This window comes from Bubalus bubalis, chromosome 5, assembly GCF_019923935.1.
Source record: "Bubalus bubalis isolate 160015118507 breed Murrah chromosome 5, NDDB_SH_1, whole genome shotgun sequence".
NCBI lineage: Eukaryota > Metazoa > Chordata > Mammalia > Artiodactyla > Bovidae > Bubalus > Bubalus bubalis.
The window spans coordinates 69217435-69232195 of NC_059161.1; the positions used below are offsets into that span (position 1 = coordinate 69217435).

At 36.6% G+C, this 14761-nt stretch overlaps 1 protein-coding gene across 1 annotated transcript in view; it reads left to right on the forward strand.

Annotated features, from left to right (window-relative positions):
- CDC73 (cell division cycle 73) overlaps positions 1-14761 on the forward strand; it is a 91304-nt gene that overhangs the window by 53300 nt on the left and 23243 nt on the right. Inside the window, exon 11 of the mRNA XM_006061422.4 lies at positions 9826-9883. Within this exon, the coding sequence (XP_006061484.1) occupies positions 9826-9883 (58 nt within the window). The remainder of the gene's footprint in view (positions 1-9825; positions 9884-14761) is intronic.

Consider the following 14761-nt stretch of genomic DNA (forward strand, 5'->3'; position numbering starts at 1 on the left):
TGCTGCATGGCCCTGCTGGAGAACTGTGGGACTTTTTTTCCTGTTACTAGTACAGCATGGGGCTTCCCTGGTGGCTCAGTGGTAAATAATCTGCCTACTAATTCAGGAGATGTGGGTTCAGTCTCTGGGCTGGAAAGATCCCCTGGAGAAGGAAATCGCAACTCACTCCAGTATTCTTGCCTGGGAAATCCCATGGACAGAGGAACCTGATGGACTACAGTCCATGGGGTCTCAAGGAGTCAGATGTGACTGAGCACACCAGCACAGCATACCCAGAGATCATTCATAGGATTTTAAATGGATGTTTATATTTTTGTTTTATTCACGTGATCAATAGATAGGTATCTGATCAACTACTATGTGCCAGCATTTGCAATTTGGCACACCTTAATAAATGATACAAAGATGGTTTAGATGCCTCCCTTGCCCTTTCCCCAGGAAGGATAAAGCAGTTATTTTTGGCTCTTTTTTTGATTGCCCCACTGAATTTCTTATGGATCTTGTATTAAGAGAACTCAGTAGATAAGCTGCTGCTTAGTGGTCCCTGCAGTGTTACGTGGAGCCCCTGAATTCCCAGTAGACTATTGTCTCAACTGTGCTTGCAGAGGAGCAAGTGTTCATATAGCAAAGGAGACTCCTGAAAGCTCATGAAAGGATACCTGTGTGCCGAATCAGAATTTACTTTGAACTTGCAGGTACAACTGCATTCTGTTTCTTATGTTTAAGTTAAGCTAGCTTAGGAACTTTACAGAAAAACAGCAGTCATGAGATAAAAGTTCCTTCAGTGACTTTTTCTAGCAACCTGCATGTTTCTAGCCAAGAGAAGCTGTAAAAATCTTATGACAGGCAAGCTTGTAGAATCTCTTCCTTCAGTCTAGTTTCTTTTAAAATCTGAATTCTATGGTAAAACTTTCTCACTAAATGTGACAGATTTCTTTATCAGACTCAGCAGACTGGCAGCTATTTTGTTAAGTTTTATAGTTATAAATGTCTTGTAATTTTTACTTGCATAGGTCTGCTTTTTAATTTTATAGCACATCCCTGGTGGGAAAATAGGTGAATATTACTATATGCATCATGGCCAGAATTATCCAGGTTCATATTAGGGTTTCCCCATGCATGTCTAGAATATCCCTTAAGGAGCCAGAATTTAAACACAGAATTTGCTGTGCCTCGTAACTCTTTTAAGTCTTAAATCGGTACAGAAATAATAATAATTTTTTAATTCATGTTAATAGTTTTTGAGTGATTATCACATGATCAGTCAAGTATAGATTTGTTCAGTATGTAAAAGGAAAGGTAAGTGATTTCATGGAATTATACTACGTATCTATATAAATTCAACTAAATGTCCTTAGTAAAAAGAATGCTAGAGAAAGGAATGTGGAGATAGCACTTCATCCAGGGTGGGTGATGAACAAACAGCCTAGGGAGACATGAATCAGTTTTGCCTTCATTGGTCTCCATTCCTGTTTATGCTTTAGTCTGGCTAGTAGGCCCCTGAATGCAAGCCATTTATTTCACCTGAAAAACTAGCTATCTTTTTCCACTCCTGGAGAAAAATCTTAATGTTTTGAAGCAGATGTAATTTCCAACGTAATACACTGAAAAATTCCATTTGAACCAATTAGTTAGGTAACACCTTCAGTTTTATTGAGATAATCAGCAGTTTTGCATGGCAGTATTTACTTGGAGTTTATCTAGAGACTGCTTTGACTTAAAATCAAATGACATCTTTTTCATTACATAAAAAGATTTGGACAGATGGCATATTTTTGACTATTTAATATTAGTAGTTTTCCTTTTTGGGAAAAAAAAAAAATGGTTGTGTTTATTAAGAATTTGGTATTTTCCTTTGACTTTTATTGATGTTTTACAAACCAGTTTTACTTTTCTTTGAACTCACAGAGCAGGAATTAGCTGGTTGCAAATTAGCAATCTCAGAATGACCACAAGTGTCAGTGTTTGCCTGCCTTACTATTTTGCCTTCAGTTTTCATAAGCTTATGCTGCAGTTACTCATAATGTTTAAGAATTTCTTTTGACTTGAAAGCGGAACTAAATTTAAATGTCTCTTTGACATTTGTCTATTTTAATTCACACAAAATATTAATGATCCTAAGAGAAAAAGTAAGCATCTAAAACCAGCAGTAATGTGGAAAGTACTGTAATAATAAAGGCATATCTCAGAGATATTTGGGGTTCAATTCCAGGCTACTGTAGTAAGTGAGTTACAGGAATTTTTTGTTTACCAGTGCATAGAAAAGTTATGTTCCCAGTACATTTTGTGCAGTAATAGCATTATGTCTAAAAAGCAATGTACATATTTTAATTAAAAAATGCTAACCGTGATCTGACAACATAAGGTTGCCATAAACCTTCGATCTTTTTTTTTTTTTTTTTTAAAGTGCAGTATATGCAGTGCAGTTAAACAAAGTATGCCTTTTTGCTTGTATATGCTTTGGTTTCTCAGTAGCACAGGTCTTTCTTTTCAGCATAAATCAACTAGAATCTTTCAATTGTTTTTTTGGCACACACAGAATAATCTTAGAGGTTAGAGCTGGAGTTATCAGTGAGGGTGGTATTGAGCTTGATACTGCTTTCCTAGGACATGTTCTAGAAGTTTCCGAGGGAAGGTGTTCTGGGCTGACAAAATAAATGAAGGGCATTTAGTAAATGTGGCCAGGGAATGTAGTGTGTTGGGACAGTTTTTGAAAACAACAAAGACTAGTCCTGTGTGCTGCAGGAGTTCCAAATGTCCGTGGGGCGGGGGGGGGGGGGGGGTGCGGAGATAGTCCCCAGTCTCTGGGATCTAATGCTTGATGGTCGGGGTTGGAGCTGATGTAATAATGACAGAAAGTCCGCAACAAATATAATGTGCTTGAATCATCCTTCACACCCCTCCTCCTTGGGTCTGTGGAAAAATTGTCTTCCGTGAAACCAGTCCCTGGTGCCAAAAGGTTGGGGCCACCGTGTTAGACCATTTTTATTAAACGAACCTAAAACATAATTGGAATACACTCGGAGAAGGCAATGGCACCCCACTCCAGCACTCTTGCCTGGAAAATCCCATGGACGGAGGAGCCTGGTGGGCCGCAGTTCATGGGGTCGCTAAGGTCGGACAAGACTCAGCGACTTCACTTTGGCTTTTCACTTTCATGCATTGGAGAAGGAAATGGCAACCCACTCCAGTGTTCTTGCCTGGAGAATCCCAGGGATGGGGGAGCCTGGTGGGCTGCCGTGTATGGGGTCGCACAGAGTCAGACACGACTGATGTGACTTAGCAGCAGCAGCAGCATGTTACCTATGCATTTCATTTTAAATGGTTAGAGGGGTCAGTGTAAAGTATTCTTAAAGGGGATGTGTTGAGTTAGATAGAGTTGCGAAGCCTACTAGGTCCGCACCTTTAAATTGTTTCAGGCATCTTACTGGCCAGTAGCTGTAATTCTTTGATTCCCAAAATAATCAAATTAATATAATTCCAAACATGTAACCTTTGATAGAGGTGGGCAACAGAGTATTGTTTATCCACATGAAACAAAAGAATAGCCAATTTACAAGCTATAGAGCAAAATTATAAGCTGTAGAGGTTTGAAGAAACCCACGTTGAATTGTCTTCAAATGTAATCATTTAATTGGACCCTTCAGGTTGTACTGTAATGGCATTGTTCCTAGTGAAAAAGTATTACTTACATTAGAATAATGGAATTTCAGAGTAGAATTGGACCTTTGCGGTCATCTAAAAATCTAGTTTCCTCATTTTACAGGCAAGGTAACTAAGACCCTGAGAGGTTGAGATTTTTCTCAAAGGTTTGCTCTTAATGTAGCAAAGCCACATTAAGGTAGAACCTAGAGCTTGAGACTTGGAAGTCAAGTGTTTTTTTGCACTGATTTACTCTGTCTCGAGTTACATTAGTGTATTTGTTTTTAGTCCATGGACCCATGAGATTCACAAATGATCCTGTGGACCTTCTACATTACCTGTGTCCCTCTTCCACTATAAGAACAATTCTGCTGACTTTAAGTGAGAAAGAAAGCTTTTATTAAACCTCAGTGAGAAAGAATTGTTCGTTATGGACTTCGATGTTAAAGGAGATCGGTACACACACTTTGGTTTGTTTCCAGTTGCAATGCTCTAATTGGCATTTTATCTAAATTATTTATCTGTGGGTTAAGGAACTACATTCATGTGGATGTAATTTTTTAATCTCCAGATAAATAATTTTTAAAAACCTGATGTTTTCCCAGTATGATAGAATGCCTCTTTAAAGAGTTTTGCGTTATATCTCACTCTCTTTTGAAAATTTTTATTGCTGTATTTGTCTGGGTTTTCCAGAGAAAGAATCAGTAGGGTAGATAGATTGATTGTGAGGAATTGGCACATGTGGTTAGGAAGACTGAAAAGTTCCAGGATTTGCTCTCGGCAAGCTGGTGACCCAGGAAAGCTGATGGGCTAGTGCAGCTCTTGTCTGAGCCTGAAGGACTGAGAACTGGAGGACGCATGGTGTAAGCGCTCCAGTCTGTGTCCAGGGCAGGAGAACCCCTGTGTGCCCCCTCGACGCAGCCAGGCAGAGGGGAACGCTCCTCTGTTTTGCCTCTGTGTTGTCTTCAGTTCTTCAGTGGATTGGACGAGGCCCGTCTGCAGTGGGAGGGCAATCTGCCTTACTCAGTCTACAGATTCAAACATTCGTCTCACTCAGACGCATCCTCATAGACACATCCAGAATAATGTTTTAGCCAAATGCCAGGGATATTAATTCCTTATCAAATCTTTTCTCCCATTCTTTGGATTGACCTCTCTGTTGTTAGTGTCCTTTGATGCAATTTTGATCAAGTCAAGTTTATCTGCTTTTCTTTTGTTTTCCTGTACCTTTTAGTACTACTTTCACATTCACATATTCGTGAAACTGATGTCAAATCTAATGTCATGAAGCTTTTACTCTTTGATTTTTTATCTGTAGGTTTTTAAATTTTTTTTTAAGTTCTATCTCCTAAATTTAGGTTTCTGATCCATTTTGAGTTATTAATAATTTTTGTAGATGATGTAAGATAGTGGTCCAGCTTCATTCTTTTGCATGTGCATATCCAGTTTTCCTAGCACTCTTTGTTGAAGACTATCCTTTCCCATTGCATGGTCTTAGCGCCTGTGTCAAAAATCAGTTTGCCATGTACGTGAAAGTTTATTTCTGGGCTATCTTATTCTGTTAGTCTCTGGATCTGCCTTCATTCCCTGCTACAGTATTTTGATTACTCTATCTACAAGTTTTAAAATCTGAAAGTTTTAGTACTCCAACTTTGTTCTTTTTCAGAATTAGTTTGGCTCTTTGGGGCTGCTTGAAATTCCACATCAGTTCTAGGATAAGTTTTTCTTTCTGCAAAAACACCTTTGGGATTTTGAAAGGGATCACATTGCATCTATAGATTGCATTGGGTAATTTTGAAATCTTAATGCTATTAATCTTAGCAGTCCATGAACATAGATGTCTTTCCATTTGTTTATGGCTTTAATTTCTTTCAGCATCAATCTGAAGTTTTCAGTGTACAGTTTTTTTTTTTAACTTCTTGATTAAATTTATTCTTGACTATTTGATTTTTAAATGCTATTCCAAATGGAATTGTTTTCTTAATTTCTTTTTTAAATTACTGATTGGTAGTGTATAGAGTTGCTGTGGATGTTTGTGTATTGATTTTGTATCCTGCAATTTTGCAGAGATAGTTGTGTAGACTACAGTATTGTATGAAGGTAACTTTTATATGCACTGGGAAACCAAAAAAATTTGTGTGGTGCACTTGATTGAGATACTAGCTTTATTGCAGTCGTATGGAGCCAAACTGGCAGTATCTGTGAGGTGTGCCTATATAGACACACCGTACTGGGTTTTAGAAATGTGTCAACTGTTTTCTGTGTTAGCAAACATTGTATATGTATACTCCAGGTTATGACTAGTCTAAAAAACAAAAAATAAGTTGTACTTAAAATTTGTGTCAAGTTTTTTGCTCCTGAAACCTTTAGTGCTTTTCAGCTGCTTTGTGATTTGCTCAGAGTTGCAGTTTCCTTTTTGTACCTAGTTTTTCTGAAATGATTTTCTTAAAGACTCATTCTGGAACTTAAAAAATTCAGCTGCTTAAACAAAAATCCTAATATTTGTGAGTTCTGAATATCAAATACAGATTTCATGGGAATAAGTTACTTTTTAAAAAGACAAAACATGCAGCTGTACAATTAATATTGATTTACTTTTTAAAAATGTTACTTTTTCTCTCATAAGTACAGCAGTCAAAGAGGTAGATTATCAACTCCTAGAATCTCTTTGTGTGTGTGTGTGTACATATCTATATCTATATCTATATCTATATCTATATAGATATAGTCCATATGTTTTCTTCATTAAGAAATTTCAGTCTTATTAATTTTTATATAAACAGCATTTTTCAGAATTAAATACAGTATATTTTTCATACTGATACTTGTTACAAATATCTTTTCTTACAATATTTTATATTATGGTGTTATTTTCTACTTAAACAGTGGCAGATACCAGTGTTCTTTCTCCCAATACCTAGACTCTCTTCACTTGCTAAAAGAAAGCAAGGAGGGATTGTAAACAGTTACCTTGTTTGGTTGTGTTATGTTTTGCAGATAAGGATTCTGTCACTTTCCCCCATCCTTTTTGCCAGTTACTTCTTTGCCAGAATGCCTCAAGTCTTGGTGAAATTATAATGATTCTGATTTTTTAAAAGAAAGCAGGTTTTCCTCTCCAGTTAGCACAACTCGTCAGCTCTTTCAATTGTTTTGTGCTGATACTTTTCTTCTCCCAGCTGAGTAGCATTTTCCCCCCAGTCCAAATATCTTTAAGAACACAGAGTTGTCAGTCTGCTCCATATCACTGCCAATTATTATTTCTTCATTTTGTTTCTTTTATTCTTTGTTTTCCTTCTATTTCAGTTTCTTAACATATGCCAGATAGACCTCTGTGTAGCCTTTGAAAAGCTATTTTACCTCTCTTTTCTTCATCTTTAAAGGGTGCTAGAATTAGGTTATATGGTTTCTGAGGTCCTTTATGTAATGACTTACACAAAATAATGCAGATCAGAGTAATATGAGCTTTTAGCTGCTCTTGTATTCGTTATAGAGACCTAGAAATGGCTGTGAACTAACCATATGATTAGCAGAGGTCTTTGCTGTTTTCATTTCAAGGAGCTCACAGCCTACTGAAGTGGCATGGCTATATATGTGTGTGCGTTTGAACTTATTTGTGTTTACTTACCCAAAATTAAGCAAAGTTGTACTATAGTGACTGACAACTCAAAATTTTCAGTGATTTTGAGAAGACAAAATTAGATAAAACTCTCCTGGTTGCAGTTAACAGATTCTGCTCTAGTAAGACAAAAAAGTGTGTGGGTTGCATAGAATGAGATGAGGGATTTTGGTGGCTTTTGGAATCAAGAAGATTCCAAGGATTAGCGGGAGAAGAGGTCTTAACAGGCCACTGGAACTAGATAGGTGTTATGAGGGATATTGTATTCCATGTCTCTTCTTGCATGCTGGTAACTTCTTTACATCATTCTGCAGATGGGTTTTCTCCATGAGTCATGAGACATGATTATCTGTAATTTTAGACTTAACTCCTTATGGGCTTATGACTAGCTGACTCCCATTTATAAAACACAGAGAACTCTCTATAGACTGAGCCCAGGACTAGCCAGCCTTCTAGTCATATGTAGACAGAAGGAGGTCTGCATATGTGCGTGCTCATTGTTCTTCCTGTCTCATTTTCTTCATTTTTCTTCCTTTTCTGTGTACTTAAACTGACCCAGTTTACATGTGTGTGCTGTGCTTTGTCACTCAGTTGTGTCCAAACTCTTTGTGACCCCATGGACTGTAGCCTGCCAGGCTCCTCTGTCCCTGGGGGTTCTCCAGGCAAGAATACTAGAGTGGGTTGTCATGCCCTCTTCCAGGGGATCTTCCCAACCCAGGGATCGAACCCAGGTCTCCCACACTCCAGGCAGATTCTTTACCATCTGAGCACCAGGGAAGTCCCAGTATTCACATGTAAGAATTCAAAAGGAATACAGTTAAGACTTAATCTTGTTATTATATAATATCTAGTTGATTCCTCCTTATAAAAGAAGATGGGAGAGAAAGCTAAAATCTCTTTGGTTAATTTCTATTTAGTGATTATCCTTTGGCTTCTGGTTTTTAGAAGTCTAAAACTGAGTTCAGTATGACCAACATTTGTTGAGCATCTGTTGTGTCCTGGGTACTAGATTTACAAAGATGAGTAAAAGCAGTTGTGTCCCCTAACATGAACGTAGAGAAAAATATAGATCAGACAATTTCAGTGCATTAAAGGAAGTTAAATGTTGAAAATGGTCTCCACCTTAATAGTGACTCACTTCCTTTACATTTAAAATTTTACTTGAATATAATTTGCTTGTAGTATAATGACCGTATCATTAGTAAGCTTGACAAATTTTTACAAAGTTAACACATTCATGGAACCAGCAACCAAAGTGACTCAGTCTCAACCACACCAGTGTATATAACTAAATGCATAATAGTGAAAATATTGGAAAAGGATGTTCTGCTGTCCTCAAGTGTTTTTCCCCCAAAGAGTTTTTGCTAGTTGCCTCTGCTGCTGCTGCTTTTTTTTTTTTAATTTAGCTTTTTAGGTTTTTTGAGGGGGAAGGTATGCATGAGGCGTTTGGAATCTTAGTTCCCCACCCAGGGATGGAACCTGTGTGCCTTGCATTGGAAGCAGAGTCTTAACCACAGGACTGCCAGGGGAGTCCTCTCTTTTAACCCTTTTAAAAAAAAGCCTTTAAACTGAATGCCAGGAATCCTATTGTATTCCAAGTGAAATGCATTCTCTGTGCATTTTACCATGGTAAAATCTCAGATTCTGAAGAAAATGTAATATGATTAAAGTGAACATTGTTTAGCAGGACTTCTTTAGAAATGTTTCTGTGGTTGTAGTAGTGATTTTTCTTATTATGGATATGTGTAATTTCCCTGATACTTATCAAATTTTCTTCACTTAAGTACAGCTAGAATAAAATCTTCATGAGTTACTAGCTGTTTTGAAATTTACACTTGTAGCTTTCTATAAAGAAAAATGTTTTAATGAAAATTTAGTGTGGATATGATTGAAACTATTGCAGTAAAGATAGACAACTTTTGAAGTCTGTTAAGCACTTCAAAGGTGTCTGTTCTTGAGTATATAATTGATGTACTTCAATCCTTAGCATATTTCCTTATATAGATTATGTGCTTTGTAATTACTTGAGATTTGTTATTCAGCTTTTAAGAAATTTTCAACCACTCTTAAATGTAACAAATCTCATGTTTGTAAATGGATTATTTTCCCTGAATATTTTAAAGATGTTTAATTTGAAATATTTGTGTTTTTTAAAGATTCACTGAAAGTAACACTGTTTACATCTTTCTAATGTGAGATTATGTTATCACTTACTCATTTTGAGATTCTTTACGGGGGAAAAGATTGACTTGATTTTAAAACTGGTAATGACATTTTTGAGAATATTAAAATTGTCAGCAATTAAGTAAATCATTGAATATTTGAAAAATCTTACATACTTGTAGTAACTAATGAATAGTAACAATTTAAGTATATTTTCGACTAAAGATTTCTCTTACCAACTCACAACCAGTAACATAAAAGGTAAGGTGCTTGTCTGTTTTAACTCATAGCATGTTCCATGACTGAGGGAGAGACAGACATTAATTTTTTTTTTTTGCAGTAATTAAACAAAAGTGTTTATTGTGCAAAGGAATTTTAACACATCCATTTTTATTCTTTTAAAGGAAGGTGCATCAGCCCGGAAGACACAGACTCCTGCAGCACAACCTGTACCAAGGCCAGGTAAAAATAGAAAAATTTTAGTTTTTTTTCTATTATCACAACTGAAATTTTTGATACTATGTAATGCTTTGAAAGAATTAAATTTTACTTAAAATACTTCAAAACTAGTATCATAAGAATATTTACTTGAGTAAATAGGTATAGTAGAGTTACAGAAAATTTTTAAGAAAATATTTTTAACATTTTAGGAAAATGTTTTAAAAAGCTCTTTATTACATACCCATTCTCTCATCAGTCTTGTTGAGTTCCGTGATAGTATGGTGGATGTGATTTTTGTCTTTTCCTATGGAAACATAGAATCATAATTTTAATAGATTGATAAGCAGTTTTGATGTTTAGGATTTCAGATATCTGTATTATTGAGCATATTAGGTTCTATAATTTTAAAAATATATATATTAATAAACAAGGCTACTATTAAAATTATTTTTTTAATTTAATCCTTAAATTTTTTGGTTACACTTCACAGCCTGTGGGATGTTAGTTCCCTGACCAGGGATTGAACCCAGCTCCTCAGCAGTAAGAGCACAGAGTCCTAACCACTGGACCACCAGGGAATTCCCTGAAGTTATTTTAAAAATATTTTCTTTCCTTTTCCTGGTACCTAAAAGGATTGATCTTTATAAATGCATGTAGATACAGACACTATATTCATTTTCAGTGTTTTAGGTTTTATTTACTGTTCATTTGTTCATTTTATTTTAGTGTTTAGCATAGTCTAGTATCAGTGCTGTTAAAAGTGGCTATTAAGAAAATGGTATTAATTGAAAAGGCCCAGTCAGGAATTTAACTGGTTGATCTTCCTTTTCAATTCGTTAGTGTCAGTAGTGCAGATTTGCATATCTTTTTATTCATAGTATGTTCACACATAGGCTAATTCTAAAATTATATAATTATAAGTGTTCAGATTTTTGGAAGCACATTAAAAGCATGATGTTAAGAGGGGTTATATTGGGATGGTGTTGTAGGCTCTTTGACTGTGTCTTGGATCCACCTGGATCTTGGCATGACCAGTATTTTCTTTCTTTCTTTTAATGACATTGGGTTGGTTTGAAATCTTTGTTAAATTTGGAGCACACTGGATATAATTTATATCAGATGACAGAACTATGGGACTGTTTTTCAGTAGACAAGACCATGCCAAAAGCTGTTATGTGAGTACAAGGAAGAACAATTAAATCAGTTAAATATTATTTGAATGCCTTCCATGTGCTCAGTGCCAGAAACAAGAAGGAGCTAAAGGAGCTCCTTAGAAGAAGGAAGAAAAAGTCAGGGAAATAGGAATGGGCAGGCTGACATGGACCCCAAGAATGCAGCCTGGAATACTGTAGAGACAGTGGAATGATTGGTGTAGAATTCTTCGTTTTCCCTTGGATGGGGAAGGATGGTTAGTCTAAGGAAGATCACATGAGAAATTCAGAAATGCTATAAAAAGGAACAAGTCACCACCTGAGGATTCTAGCTCTGTACTGTGCTGTGTATGAATAATTGTCTCTATTTCACATTTGCTCAAAATCACATGGCAAACAAAGGAAAGGGGTCGGGGTGGCACTAACACCCGCGTAAACCAGCTTGTGTGCGTGTGCCATAGAATAGAGGGACAGGGAGGGGGGCTGGGTCCTCCCAGCTAGTGTGTGATCTTGGAGACGGTCACGTGTGAAGCAGGGAGCTGTGGGTCCTTTCACCTCCTAATCTGTCATTCTTTCTCAGATCTGCCAAGGTGCACTGGTGATTAAAATGACTGAAATAAATCTCGAGAATATCTCATAATATAACAGATATTCTGATGTCCATCAATGTGAGGTCTCATTTCACTCGCTGATTGACCCCCATAGATCCACAGTCCCTTTCTATCATTCCAGAAGCAAAGATTATAAGTTTTAATACTCACTGGTCAATAAGACTGACTTGAGTGGGTGTTAGCAGTTTGTCATCTTTGTCTTGATTAGTGTATTTTTGTTTTGCAGATTGTTAAAAATGTATTTGCCTTTTGGGTGCCACCCAGTTTTGAAGGGATATTTTGTAATATAGGGTAGGTTCATCTGGATTATCTTTTTAAAATGGAAAAAAAACCACAATATTTCTGGTAGTGTAACATATTATACATGAGACAGCATAGATCTATATACTGTTGTTTGTTAGGTAGAGTTTGAATTATTAGGAAATAGGGACTGAACCATCTGTCCTTTTTGCCTTCAGTGAAGGGACTCAGGGATGGTGTTCCATTTTTGTTCACTGTTTCTTTCTTCTTTATTTTTTCACCAAATATTTTGCACTAGTTTTACCAGGCAAGTCCCTGGGTAAATGTAGTATTTTAAAGTGTTTACAATCATTCCTAATTTCTAAACATTCATTTAGGGAATGTAACTAACAAGAGACACATGTTTTCCAGTGAATTAAGAAGCTCAAGCGTTTGATAAGCTCCATAGTGGAATTTAATGTCATTTCCTTTTTTAGCCAGATTAAATCTCCTGCACACATCCCTACTCTTGCTGCCTCTTGCATAAGTGACAATGCATAAGTCACTTCTCTGGCTTTCATTCATTACTTCTGTCTTACAGATACGCTGATGTGGGTAGGTGACTACCCATAACCCTGTAGCTCTAGTTTATCTGCTGTCTTAAGATCTGCACGTGAGATTGAGAGGGGATTAGCCCTTTGTATATTTTAAACACATTCCTTATGCTCTTCAGTCATCCACTAAAGAATGTAGGTGGATTGCCTCATTCCATAGTTTTAAATCAATGTGCTGATGGTTTTCAAATTTGTGTCTCCAGTTCTTCTTACCTCTGGTGTCTTATATTAACTGTTTAACATTTGGATGTGCCATAGGTATCTTAAAACTGGCTTAAAACCTTTTTTCTTTGATATTTTCCCCACAAGGTCTTCACATTCTGCTTCTTCACAAGTAAATGACACCACTATCAACTCTGTTTAAGTCCAAAACGAGTTCTTCTTTATTCCTCATATTTGTTTATTCTTCTCATCTAATATGCCAGTGAGTTTTGTTAAATTTACCTTTTCTGTATTCCATATTTATCTATTTTCTCTTTATCTCCACTGCCACAGTTCAAGTCTAAGCTACCATCATTTCTCTAGACTAGTGCATCTTGAAGTATTAGTCCCTGACCTGTTTATTTCTGGTCCTTAACAAGATACAGATAGGAGTTGAGAATATAATACTGTTAACAGCATCCAGGTGCAGGCCAGGGTTCTAGCTGTTCATTTTTATTGCATGTTATTCAGTCGACCTTGAAAAGTTTACCAAAAACCCTTGCCTTAATTAACCACATTTAATTTGGGCGGCACCACTGTAGAATATTGGTAATCATCCTGAGCTTGCTGCTTACACAGTTGTCCCCCCCCCCCCCTTTTTTTTTTTGTTTTGGTTGTCTCCCTTTGACCTCTTAACTAAAATTACTATTTTTCCCTTACAGAAAGTATAATATGAAAATCAAATTATGTCACTTTCTGGCTTAAAAGTTACAGGATTTTCTGACAGAATTTAAATACAGGCTTAACATCACCTAGCAGGCCCTTCATGAATTGGCTCCTACATATATTTTTAACCTCCTGTCCTGCACCCTTCCTTTTGCCTGTCTACACATTTGCAGTTCCATAAGCACGACAGTTTCTTCCTGCCTTTGGCATTGGCCCACATTCCTACCTCTTATCTAGACTGTTCTTTCACTTGTTCTTTGCAGGTTTGTTCCTTTTTATCCTTCAAATCTCAGCTGAAATGCCATTTCCTTTGAGAGGCTTTTTCTAAGCGTTCTGTCTAAAGGACACTTTAATATCAGTGTACATTCATTTTGTTCCTTAATATTGTGTATTCAAATTTGTTTTTATGTGTTTATTTGCCTGTTTTGTTATGGTCTGGTTCCCCTCCTTTACTTGAACGGTCTTTGAGGGCAGGGATTATTTTTGTTTTATTTATCATTATAAAAATAAAAACCTAGCAGAGTGCCCTGTACGTAGGCTCTGAATACTTAAGGAGAAAATATAATTCTATTTGGAAGCAAGTACAGCAACACTAATTGCCTATTCTCAGCTTGTCAGGGGTCAGTTATGGTGTTTGCTGAAGGCATTGGTCGTGGCAGTTCTGCTGCAGTACATTTAGCATCAGCCATGGCTGTGAGGTTCGGTAAATAGTAAATATTAAATATGCCCAGGATCTGGAGAAGAACTTAACTTGCTTTGTTGTTCTTATGAGTCTTACAACAGAATCAAGATGTAGAAATTATTGTCTCTGTTTTATGGCTGAGGACAGCTGACGCTGAGCGGCATTCATCTCAGTGTTCTGGGGGGGTCATTGTCTGGAAAGTGGCAGAATGGAGACAGAATCAAGTCCGACTCCAGGCTCTTGCTTTCCTTCATGCTCCTCATGGACTCAGCATTATTCCACTCTTTGCTCCTCCTGCCTTTAGATCAAGCTCATCCTTAGCATGTTCATCACTGTGTCCCTGCCTTGGTCCTTAATTGTAGTTATTTATTTATTTTTTTTTACTAAACATCTAAAGTTTATTTTTAACATGTGAGCTTTTATATTTCATCTTTTTCTAACTCTGTCTTCTCAGCTTTCATTTTAATGAATCTTTCTTTATATTCCTGAATCCATTATGGGCTTCCTTAGTATATCTTATATTTCAGTCAAAGATTGCTTTGTTCTCCTTACTCCTTCTCATAGCCACTCCTGTCTCCAGTTTGTACATCTGTCTGTCCATCCCACCTTTCCTTTATCCCTCTGTCAAATTCCACGTGTTTATTGAGATTGTATTATATTGCAGATGATAATGTCTTGCTCTACATGTTGATGTATCCATGAACCCTGTTTCTAAAAATAATTTAAGAAAGTTTTAGTATCTGTTTCTCAGCAAA